We start from the raw sequence: 12,606 nt of genomic DNA, 5'->3' as shown, positions 1-12,606 counted from the left end.
GAGGAAGTTCCCCCATACCCACTGAGGCCTTGCCCGCTGGTGACCACCCCATGTCTGGTCGGGTGAACGCCCAGGATGGGCATCAGCTCCCAATAGCCTTGTGTTTGCATTAATGACCGAATGCTGTGCCTCCTCTGAAGTTCACACTGAATCCCTGACACCCCTTCACCATAAATTAGTGCTAGAGAAGGGCCATTGTGGGGGTCATTAAGTTCAAAGAAGGTCGTGAGAGTCATGTCCCCATGAAAGGATGAGTACCTCCCATTCCCCCCCCACAAGAAGAGACCAGAGAGCTTGTTCCTTCTCTGCTATGTGGGAACACAAGGAGAACACTCTGTAGCCCAGCAAGACCTCAGCAGGCCCTGAATCATCTACCACCTTGACGTTGGTCTTTCCAGCCGGAAACCATGTGGAATTCTATCCGTGGTTTAAGGCCGCACTCTGCAGGCTTGGCCGGAGCAGACAGACAATACTCAGTGCCCCTCTACAAGGGAAGGGCATAGTTGACCCCCCCCCCCCATTGCCTCCCAGCTTGGACATTTGTAGCAGGTGTGGCAGGTCCAGGCAGCTGTGTTCAGCATCCTGTATGTGTTTGGATTCATCATCTCATCATTTATATTTACATCACCATGACGTGTAAAAAGGGGCCACATCCAACAGATTGTGGATTTTGTAAATATAAAGAGAAATCAGGAGTCCTGTTGCCCTGAGGGCCACAGCTCACCTGTGCATGTCCTTCTGTGAATTAGGAAAGGATGCCTCTGTTCCAAGCTCGTCATCAAAGGCCGTAACAAATATGCCACTGTAGCGCCGGCACTGAGTGGCATCCCCTTGCTTACAATGCTCTTGTGCAGTGCCCAGCCTGGACAGTCAAGCGTAGCGCCTACGTTTGCCCTGCACCTCTGCTGGTTTTCATAAACAACTTAAATGCAGCTTTTCTCTGCTCGTAGACTTAACTATATCTCTTCTGTTTGGTTTCAGCGATGGGGATCAAACCCGGCTCCTCATGCGCACTAGGCAGGCTCTCTACCTAGAGCTGCATCCCTAGCTCTGTCCTGCATCTTTTGGCCTGTGATTCTCACATCGGAATTCCCTAGGTGGGAGGCTGGGGAGGCTGTTCAAATTCTGTGGTCCTAGTCGCGTATGCGTTCAGCAGCCTCTCTTCCCGCCTCATCCTAGCCACTCTTCCTTCATTCTCCCGAACACACACACACACACACACACACACACACACACACACACACACACACGCTGGAGGTCACATTCCATGGCTCTGTGGGGCATAAAAAAAAGTTAAGTGAGGTGCTGATTATGGGTGTGGGGTGTGTGTGTGGGTTCTTGATGGCATGCTCAGTCCTGTCTCCGGCGGTCATTGCAACGTTAACGGTCTCTCTAAATGAGTCTCCTGGAGCTTTTCTCGGCAAAGTGGCACCAGATCTGCTATTCCGAGTGCCCTCACCCAGCTTGCCAGCTGTCCCCTGCTCATCCCAGAAAACCCAGGAAATGTGGCTGTTATGCTGTGGAGGGAGCATCTTCCCTCTGCCTCTGACCGCAGACACACCTCTCTGGAGCTTCCTGCCCCCAAAGCTTTCAATGGGCCCAGGGTTCCCCTTCGGGAATTGCCGTTACTAAACAGTGCCCACTGTTGCCCGAGAGGGCTAGACACAGCATTCCATGATTGTCTTTTGTTTTTCAGCTCGTGGGATTATACCCAGGGCCTCAAACATGCTAGGCAAAATGCTTACCGTATGTGACTTTTTATTTTGAGACGGGGTCACACTAAGTTGCTCAGGCTGGCCTTGAACTTTCCTTCCTTCTGTCCCAGCTTGCCATCAGGCCATTAAAAAAGTGATATATTATTTATATATTATATAGTATGTATTTTAATATATTATATATGATATGTGTGCTTATAATAATTTATTTAATACATACATCATATATATAATTTATACATATATGTACAATTTATTTACTTTTATTCTTGGACAATTTCATACATGTATACAGTGTATAGTGAGTCTATTTATCCTCAACTATCCCCTTCTTCTCCCAAACTCCCCAATATATCTCTCTTCTCTGCCTCATATCCTTTTTTTTTGTTGTTTTTTTTTTTTTTTTGGAGACAGGGCTGCTCTGTATAACAGCCCTGGCTGTCCTGGAACTTGTTTTGTAGACCAGACTAACCTCAGACTCAGAGCTCCTCCTGCCTCTGCCTCCCAAGCGCTGGGATTAAGGGCATGTGTCACCACTGCTGGCTTCATGTCTTTTTTAATGACCCACTGAGACCGCTTTGTGCTGGAATGTTGACTACTGTAACTGACTTGATCTTGTCCGGGTAGCCACAGCTGTAGTGAGTTAATGAACACAACAGCTACAGAGAAAGTGCTCCCCGGTGCTCCTCCCCATCTCCAGCTCCCCCAGAGGAGTGTTCCTCAGTGCTCCTCCCCACCTCCAGCTCCCCCAGAAGAGTGTTCCCTAGTGCTCCTTCCCATCTCCATCTCCCCCAGAGGAGTGTTCCCCAGTGCTCTCTCTATCTCCAGCTCCCCCAGAAGAGTGTTCCCCAGTGCTCCTCCCCATCTCCAGCTCCCCAGAAGAGTGTTCCCCAGTGCTCCTCCCCATCTCCATCTCCCCCAGAAGAGTGTTCCCCAGTGCTCCTCCCCACCTCTAGCTCCCCCAGAAGAGTGTTCCCCAGTGCTCCTCCCCATCTCCATCTCCCCCAGAAGAGTGTTCCCCAGTGCTCCTCCCCATCTCCATCTCCCCCAGAAGAGTGTTCCCCAGTGCTCCTCCCTACCTCCAACTCCTCCAGAAGTGTTCCCCAGTGCTCCTCCCCACTTCCAGCTCCCCCAGAAGAGTGTTCCCTAGTGCTCCTTCCCATCTCCATCTCCCCCAGAGGAGTGTTCCCCAGTGCTCCTCCCCACCTCCAACTCCTCCAGAAGTGTTCCTCAGTGCTCCTCCCCACCTCCAGCTCCTCTAGAAGAGTGTTCCCCAGTGCTCCTCCCCATCTCCAGCTCCTCCAGAAGAGTGTTCCCCAGTGCTCCTCCCCATCTCCAGCTCCTCCAGAAGAGTGTTCCCCAGTGCTCCTCCCCATCTCCAGCTCCTCCAGAAGAGTGTTCCCCAGTGCTCCTCCCCATCTCCAGCTCTTACAGTCTTTCTTTTTTGATGTGCCTGAGCCTTGGAGAAGTTGAGATGGGTTGAGCATTCAACAACTGTTAGATTTTCTGAGTACACTTCTGTTTTTTGAAGATTTATTATTATTTAGGGATGTGTGTTTGTGTGTGTGTGTGTGTGTGTGTGTGTGTGTGTGTGTGTGTGTCTGTCTGTCTGTCTGTCTGTCTGTCTGTCTGTCTCTATGTGCATATATGTGGGTGCCTGCAGAGGCCAAAAGGCAGGTATCAGTTACAGGCTGTTGTGAGCTGCCAGCCGTGGGTTCTGGGAACTGAACTCAGGTCCTGTGCCAGATCAGCGAGCACTCTTGGTAACTGAGCCAGCTCTCCAGCCCCTTGAGTAGCCCTGATAACCTTGTGAAAGAGATGTTTTTAATTCCATTTTGCTGTGAAACACAAGTTCACAGAGGTGTACGCATGTGCCTGAGGCCACATGGTCAGCAGGTGGTGTGTCTGTTGGCTCCTGAGTGACAGTCTGAAATCCAATACGTGTCAGCTTCCATGGAAACCACTGGCTTTGACTCTTCCGATGCAGAGCTGTGGTCTTGATTCCTTACCTAAGCTCACTGAGCCTCCGTCATCTTACCTATAAAGTGAGGGTCCTAACATCTACTTTCTTGCTCTATTTCCAGGGTTAGTGGCACCCTGGGAAGCATGTAGTACAGGTCCTGATGCAGAGCAGCCCAGGGCTGATGGACATGAAGTTTCCTCATTTAAGCTTTTCTTGGCAAGACTGTCCGTGATGACATGCCTCCACCTTGAATTCATTCATTTATCTACACTACTAACATTTATTGAGTTATTGCTGTGCACCAGGCATTGTGTTTGCCCTTTTGTATTCCCTGGTGAGTGTGCACATGTGAAAGTGTGTGTAGATGCATGTTTGTGTGTGGGTACATGTGGAGGCCAGAGACCAGCCCCAGGTTCCATTTAGTAGATGCTGACCACCTTGATTTTTTTGAGTCAGGGTCTTGCTGGCCTGAAGGTCACTGAGTGGGTGAGGCTGGATGGCCAGGAGCCCCAGGGATCCACAGGCCACTGTGCCTGCCCCCTCCTTTTTTTTTTTTTTTAAATGAGTTCTGAGGGTTTGAACTAGGATTCTCGTGACTGTACAGAAAGTATTTTACCAACCAGGCCATCTCCCCAGAACTTTCTTAGACTCTGCAGGCTGCTAGCTGACCTGCCTTTCCTGTTATCGAAACGGCAGGGGGCTTACAGGAGTATCAGTTCCATCTTATCTCATGATGGAGGGATGGTGTACCATCGGGGAGTCCAGTGGCTGTAGAGACGGTGGAGGGGGAGTCCAATTGTGTGTGGGGCCTTTCTCTGAAATGTCTTCTTGCTGGTCTGTAAGCCAGTCTCCGTGGGATCCAGGAGCCCTGAGTGGGTGGGCGGGGCGAGGATGCCTCCACACAGGGTGTGGTGGGTCTAGCTGGGCATCAGTCTCCCTGGTGAGGGTGGAGGTGACTTGGGACTCGTGTTAGTCAGCGTTCCATTGCTGTGGCAAAACGCTTGAGGAGACCAACTTGAAGGACAGGTTGGTTTTTGGCTCACGGTTTCTGAGGTCCATGGTCATTGGCTTTGTTGTTTCTGAGCCTGTGGTGAGGGGAGCATCATGGCAGGATGTACAGGGTGGGGCAAAGCTGCTTCTCTCATGGCGGACGGGGAAGAGAAGACACCGTGAGAAAAGCTGAGGTCCCAACATCCCTTTCAGGATCATGTCCTCAATGATCTACTGCCTGTGCCTGACTCCTTAAAGCGTCCCCTCCCCCCTAGAGGCCACCCTCCCCCTGCCTCCAGCTCCCCCACTCCCTGACCTTCTCATGCATCCTTCAAGGAATCGTCTCTTCACCTCATCAGCTTCTTTCTCTCCCACCCACTCATCATCACTCATCCCTGTCCCCAAACAGCACAGTTGACACTGGATGTCTCCCTCAATTGCTCGCCAGGTCATCTTCTGACAGGGTCTCTCACTGAATGTGACTCTTTCTATTCGTCTAGACAGTTGACCAGCCAGCCTCGGGCCTCCTTCTCTCTCTGCCTCCTCCCCAGCTCTGGGATGGCAGGTGTGTGCTGCCATGCCCAGGGATTTTCCTGTGGGTTTTGTTTGGTTTTGCCCTGCCCTGCTGCCTGAGCTGTTTGCTCTTCTCTTTGGGACAGTAGTTCCCTGGGAAACGAGGTGAGCAGGGCCCTGGCCCTGGCTCTGTGGTCTGTGAGAGGCACAGGGGCGGTTGCAGTTTGCCCTTGAGGCTGACACACTCCGGAGTCAATGCTAACTTGGTTTCCTTTCTACTGGAAACCCGAGTCCCTTCTGTCCTGAAGCTTCATTCCTGCAGTGTGGGTCACCATAGCTCTTTTGTTTGTTTGTTTGTTTGTTTGTTTCGAGACAGGGTTTCTCTGTGTAGCTTTGGAGCCTGTCCTGGATCTCACTTTGCAGACCAGGCTGGCCTCAAACTCACAGAGATCCGCCTGGCTCTGCCTCCCGAGTGCTGGGATTAAAAGCATGCGCCACCACCACCCGGCCACCATAGCTTTATGGAAAGGAGCAGACAATGTTTATTGGAGGGAAACTGAGGCTGAGAGTGAAGGAATCAGCTGCCTGGGGGGGGCAGTGTGGAACATGGAGGGATGAGAATAAAATCCTGGTTATTAGAACCTGCTGGCTCATTGAGCTCTTCAGGTTGAGGCTGGATTATCCAACAGGCAGAGAGGGAGTAAGGCTTTCATGGCCAGAACAGTGTCGTGTGCAAATGGGACCTCAGTGAATTCTACCTAGGGGACAGGGCCTGAACGGCCTCTGAGCTAAATCCAGAGTTCTGTCTGTGTGCACTGGAGTTCCTCATTCTGACTTTTGTCTGAGGGACGGGGATCTTTGAATGCCCACCACATCCTGGGCCTGAGTGATCGTTCTGGGTTGGGGGTGGGTGCTACTCCTGGCTGTCACATGGGACACGTCTGCTTGTCCATTAGCCACTGTGGCCACCTCCTCTTGGGCGGGTGCCCGGGAGACCCTGTTCTGTGGCTCTTTGGGGACGAAGGGGGTTGAAGATGAAGATTTGCCTGAACTTCAGCAGGGTTGCTTGATAGATGTACTATGGGAAGCGAGGTGATGGCCAACTGTTTCCTTCCTGTGAGTTCCCAGGGACATGGAGGAACAGGGCTGACTCAGCCTGTGGACATTCTGACTTCCAGGAGGTAGCCCGTGAGGACGATCCTGTTCACAAGGCACTACAGTAACAGGATTATAAAAAACCGCACACATTCTGTGCTCTTGGGCAACTCCAAATGGCCTGTTTAGAAAGGATCACTTTGAGTAAACTGAGGCACCTTGACAACCTAAGAGATGGGGAGAGATGAGGAGCTAAGCTCTTACTATAGGATGGACCGGAACTGTAGGCCAGTGGCTTAGTCCTGTTTATCACTCCAAAAATCACTTTGGAGTTAAAGTGACAGACACAGCCTTGTAGCCTGCTTACTAGAATAATTCAGTGTGTGTGTGTGTGTGTGTGTGTGTGTGTGTGTGTGTGTGTGTGTGTGTGTTGGAGGGGCTGTGTGGTAGTGTCTCAGTCTGTAAATTTTTTGTTGTTGTTGTTTTGTTTTACGAGCAGGTTTTCTCTGTGTAGCTTTGGAGCCTGTCCTGAAACTCTCCCCGTAGACCAGGCTGGCCTCGAACTCACAGAGATCCGCCTGCCTCTGCCTCTCGAGTGCTGGGACTAAAGGCGTGCACCACCACTGCCCAGCCTTTGATCTGGAATTTTAGTCAGACTATAGGTGATGGAGATCTTCTGCCATGGTTGCAAACACAAATGTAGATAAATGTGGCTTATTTACCTAGGCTGTCCACAGACAGTGCATCCTCTGATGAGAGTCAACCCTTCGGGCCTCTGAGGCTCCAGATTCCAGGTCCTGGGCTTTCATTTAGGCCCAGAGTGGTCCTGGGCCTTCCAGGGAAGCTGGTGGCCTGGGTAGTATGGTGAGACTCTTTCTCGGCTCTCTGGCTGAAGGGTGGAGCGTGGAATAGACTCTTCCCCATTGCCTCGGAAGAACCGCTATGTCTCGCAGGCCTTCTTGGCTGCTGTTACCACTATGTGGTTCAATCTTTCTCATCCCGGTAGTCACTGAGGACAATTCTGGGACACAGGACCCAACTGGCTTGAGGTGCTAGGCAGCGGGACAGGCTGGATCAGAGCTAGGTCTGGGAAGCTGACTGAGCTTCATTCAACCTGTTGGACCAGACATTTCCAGGGATTCCCCTGGGGCTGGAGCAGGGCCTGTGGCAGGCTGTCTTCCAGGCAGAAGGCAGGTTTCTCGGTTCCTGAGCTGGGGTTTGTTGCTCAACAAAAGGATGCTGGCACAGTGTTCTTGCCTGTCCCCAGACGGCATCTGGAGGGACACACTCTCAGGAATGATACTTGAGAGGCCCAACTCTGTGGCTAATCAGGTGAAGGAGGCATAAATAAACCTGTGTGGACTTGCAGAGCCCGCAGTGAGACCCCTGTCAAAGAGAAAGTGAAGTGCAGTCAGGGGCAAGATGGCTGACCCCAAAGGCTTGAGGGAGGCAGGGAAGAGGCTCAGAGTGGCCAAGCTGAGGTAAACAAAATGGTCAAGGGGGCCGAGAGCGTTAGAGGTGTGTAGCTTGTTCAATGAGCAGAGAGCAAGCACCATGCTCTTCTTGCCGGCGCATACCTAACCTGAAAAACAAGAACAAAAACCTGGAGCACAGTATTGAGGAGACCCTGCCAACGCCCCAAACGTGAGCTGAGGAGCTGCATCTGCCACAGGCTCCCAGGCAGCTGCTGGGGAAAGGGCTTTGGAAGAAAATAGAAAGTACTAGAAAAGAGTGACAGGATTACACATCCCCTGAGGCTTGAAGGTGCCATGTGCAAGTGACAAGGGGTGACAGGTTGATTGGCTCCGTTGAGACTCCTCATAATGAACTCCTCTCCAGAGTCACATGGCCTTGGGACTTGGGAACTAGGGCCTTTCTGAGAGAGGACAAAGGGCCCAAAAGACCGGGCATTGCCGGCCCTGCCATTGATACTTTCATCTCAGCCAGGCTTTAGCTCTGGGGGATTGCCACAGAGGGTTTAAAAGTGTTTTGTTTCTTGTTTTTGTTTCTGTTTTGTACACAGGGCCCTGGATGTCACAGGCCAGCACCCTTTGGACCCCTGACTACACTCAGGGCCCAGGGACATCTGCCACCTTCAGACAGCCTGGTGGGCACCTTCCCCACTCAGGGCATGGACACCCGTGATGATGTCCTTCCAGGTAGGGGAACTTGATGGGCTGGGAACATATATTCCTTGGATAGTTCAGGGGTCACGCTCCACTGGGGAGATGTAGCCAGGTGGTGGCTGGCCACATGCTGATACTGGATGTCCTGACTTCCAGTTGCCTTGACTGTCTGCAAAGCTCCCTGGCCTGCAGGGGTTTGGAGTGCCCGGGGCCTCCAGCTGGCTTTGTGTCTACTCTAAGACACAGTGGGTTGGTTCCTTGAAGGGTTGATTCCATCTTATGGTTGTGAGCCTGTGGGTAGCTGGGTCAGGAGACAGTGCAGGCATTCCAGTTTCTGGTGGAAGCTGAGCGATGTCCCCCTGCCCCAGATGAACTGGATGACTGTCAAGTGGACTTACTACCAACCTTGGATGGGCCCAGGCATAGGGGGTGTATGGTGACCTTGGGAAAGAAGGTAGCAGCGGGGAGATCTTCTCCACCTCTCTGCCCACCCAAGTCTATTATCTCTCTCTCTCTCTCTCTCTCTCTCTCTCTCTCTCTCTCTCTCTCTCTCTCTTTCTCTCTCTTTTTCTCTCTCTCTCAAAAGCAAAACAAAGAATAAAAACAAACAGAAAAAATGAAGAAGACAGAAAAAAAAATCCAAACAAAACAAAATGAAACAAATAACCCACAGCAATAACAACTATAAACCACGGAGTTCGTTTTGGGTCGACCAACTGCTCCTGAGCATGGGAGCCTGTTGTAGATCGTGGTTGATGTGGTCAGTTTTACTTCATTGGAGAAAAACTGATTTTCCCTTTTCTATCAGGCACCAGTTGCAATAGCTTGCCGCTTAGGGGTGTCCTAACTTGGTCAGGTGTCCTAACACTTAACTCCGTGTCCAGTTCCCCTTCCCGGCGCTGGGATTCTGTCGGGTTTGAACAGGTCTTGTGTGTGCTGACTCAGTCTCTCAGTTGAGTTCAGATGTGTCTCAGCCCTGCTGTGTGTGGAAGGTGCTGTTTTCTTGGGGTCGTCCACCACCTCTGGCTCTTATAACCCTTCTACCTCCCCTTCCACGTGGATCCCTGAGCCTTGAAAGGAGGGATTGGATGAAGACATCTCATTTAGGGTTGAGTGTTCCAAAGCCACTCTCTGTACACTGTGCAGTCGTGGGTCTCTGTGTTAAATCCCATCTACTTCAAGAAGAAGTTTCTCTGATGAGAGATCTGATCTACGGGTATAGCACCATGTCAACAGGAGTCATTTATTGCCATGTTTCTTTAGCAGAATAATAGTAGTAGGTTTGATGAAGGTTTCTTAAAGGGGCGGCCCCCTACCCACCTCCCTCTTCTTTTCCTGGCTTCTGCTCTATTCCTCCCCTACTGGAAAGTCTTCTCATCTCTGTCCCTTACAAAGGCTTACTGTGTCATTATTGCTCATTCTTCATCACCTGTCTGTCACTGGCCTTCCAGTCTCCTTGAGGGGAGGACAGGGTCAGCCTTGCTACCCTCTGGGTCAATGTGTACAGGCCAGAATCCCGGCACGGTGCAGGCACTAGGAAATGAAGGGTGCCATTTGCTAAACCTGGGAAGCCGTGGGGGGAACACTGGAGATCAGTGCTGGAGGCCTTCTAAGAGCAAGGCAGGCAAGGGATGCTCTGAACCAGGGGCTTTGCCAAGGCCGGGGCTTCTCTGGTAAGGGAGTTATCTGTAATGGGTGCCGGAGGGTGGTCCAGGGCGAGCCCTGCGATGTACTGTGACAGAAGCCAGGACGGTGGTCAGCGGGGATCAGTTTCACCGGCTGCTGGAGGAGAGGAACTCTGAAGGAGGCTGAAGAAAACATATCAAAAGGGCTCGACCCAAAGCCAGAGGGAGATAGAAAGCAGACGGAGAGGGAGATAGAAAGCAGACGGAGAGGGAGAAAGCAGGCATGAGGGAGGAAGCAGGCAGGATTTGATGAGAGAGAGAGATGCTATCGAGGTCGGGGCTGCTAGGCTTTGTGGGATTAGTTTGAGGTCATTGTCTGGCTGGTACCCTGATCAGTGGACCAGGCTCTGGGGTCAGGACCAGGATCTGCCCTTGGCTCTTCTAGCAGAGACCCCCGGGGAGAGTGATGGTGGGTATGGGTACTCCTATTCTTCTTTTATACCCTAGTTTGGGCCCCAGAGGACTCTGAGGTACCGTTATCCTGTGATTCTGTTTTTATAGCCAAAGTCCTGGCTCCTGCGGCTGTGTACTGTGGGAGTGTTCCCCGGACTAGTGCTGGGCTCCGCGTGCCCCCACCTGGAAGCATCGACACCAGTCTTCTCCCTTATGGTGAAGGTGAGAACCTGGCCTGGTGACGTGGTCACACCAAATGGCCCTGGTGGCCTCTCTGGGGTCTTTGGCATGGGATGGGAGATGATCCTCTAGAAACTACCCAGTCAAGGCCACTGACCCCAGAGCTGGAACCCAGCCCGGGGGAGGATGCCATGGTATCTGGATGCTTGGATAGTCTCAAACTAGAGCAGGCGTTTTTTTTATCGTGGCCCTTGTTTAAAGTGCTCCTAGAGACTAATTTTAGCACGGTGGGGGAAGCAGAGGACCAGAGTTCAAAATCATCCTCAGCCACACAATGAGTTGGACGCTAACTTGGGTTATACAAGACGATCTAAAAGAAAAAAAAAATTAAAAGCTGGAAAGTATACACTTGTGACCATTTAAATCTGACAAAACATTTATATACCAACTTTTATATGTGTGGAGTGATGCCTAGTTTTTTGTTTGTTTGTTTGTTTTTGTTTTTGTTTTTCAAGACAGGGTTTCTCTGTGTAGTTTTGGTGCCTGTCCTGGATCTCACTCTGTAGACCAGGCTGGCCTCGAACTCATAGAGATCCGCCTGGCTCCGCCTCCCGAGTGCTGGGATTAAAGGCGTGTGCCACCACCGCCCGGCGTGATGCCTAGTTTTAAAAATTATTTTAAGGAGTAGAGGAGAAGAAAACCAAACTAAACAAAAACAAAAAGGGAACTATCCAAACAAAAAGCTTAAGCAAAAGGTAGAAATAGACAAAACAAGTCTCCTTAGAGGATCAGGGTCTTAGAGAGAGACCCCAGGGATGGGAAAGCAGTGTTCTCAGTATGTGTGGGGGACCAGCCCCCACTTTTACGATCAGGGTACTCTTGAGAAGGAAGAAGTGAAGAATATTTAGATTGAAAGAGATACCTAGCCGACGAGAGGAAAGACAGAAACACAGGATAGCCTCGCGAGGGCCTGGGTCAAACCCACCAGCCCAGACCTTTAGTCAAAAGGGCTTTTTATAACAATGCCAAGGGGTGAGGCAAAAAGACCTCCCCCCTGCTAGATACAGCCAAGTGTAGACCCTTCCAAACACCTGGTACCCAGGCCCGTGGCCCAATCATCCTCTTAATGCAGTCCTGCTGGGTAAAGCCACTAGGAAACCTTGGTGGGCTCAAACAAGTATGGATTAGCTCTTCTGGGAATCTGGGACCCCTCAAACTCCAGCAAGCCAGGGCCTGTCTCCCCAGGGGCCTGCATCTTGGGTTAAGAAGGCACCGAGCATGAGAAGTAGGAGGTGGAGTCACGAACATGGCAGCCCTGGTCTGATGCTTGCCTTGACTCCCTGTCACCTTCTGCTCCTGGACTTTCGGCTCCAGTCTAGCTGTAGACTGTCTAGGGCAGAGCTCAGTCCCTTTGCTCTGAGTGGAAGCCTGCATGGCTCTGGGGACTTGTGTCCTCTCAGGGTTGTGGCTGGTCGGGGAGTTTGGCGGTCCTTGGGTTGTACTCCAGCTCCAGCCCTACCTCTGCAGCCTGAGGGTCAGGTCTTAGGACTTATGTCCAGGGATTCCAAGTGAAGCCATGTGGCAGAACCTTTGCGAGCTCCCTGTCTACCATTCCCCTTGCTCTCCCAGGTCCTAGGACTCCTCGGGGCCCCGTGGTTCACCAACGCCTTCTACATCACAACTCACACAGTGAGCACATGGAACATTTCTCTCTGTAACTCAGGGCACATCGCATCTTTACCTTGAACCTATTCACAGCGTATTATATTCCTCTAATTGAAAGTCCCTTAATCACAAAGTCTGTGTTCCACTCATCTCTGTCCCTCCACCGTCTGGACAGTGCTCTGTCCACGGACAGTGCCTGTTAAATGCTGGAGGAATGAGAAATTGCATGACTCGAAGTCTACGTGTAGGGCGACTTGTTTTGAAGACCCAGCTTGTCCTCT

General features: G+C 51.4%; 1 protein-coding gene across 1 annotated transcript in view; it reads left to right on the top strand.

The window, feature by feature from the left end:
• Window positions 1–8,407: 8,407 nt before the first annotated feature.
• The window catches only part of Togaram2 (TOG array regulator of axonemal microtubules 2), a 49,509-nt gene continuing 45,310 nt past the window's right edge, over window positions 8,408–12,606 (top strand). Inside the window, exons 1-2 of the mRNA XM_059248179.1 lie at window positions 8,408–8,435; window positions 10,589–10,702. Coding sequence (XP_059104162.1) covers window positions 8,408–8,435; window positions 10,589–10,702 — 142 coding nt within the window. The remainder of the gene's footprint in view (window positions 8,436–10,588; window positions 10,703–12,606) is intronic.

Source organism: Peromyscus eremicus, chromosome 22 (genome assembly GCF_949786415.1).
Source record: "Peromyscus eremicus chromosome 22, PerEre_H2_v1, whole genome shotgun sequence".
NCBI classification, from domain to species: Eukaryota; Metazoa; Chordata; class Mammalia; order Rodentia; family Cricetidae; genus Peromyscus; species Peromyscus eremicus.
This window is presented reverse-complemented; position numbering and strand designations above follow the sequence as displayed.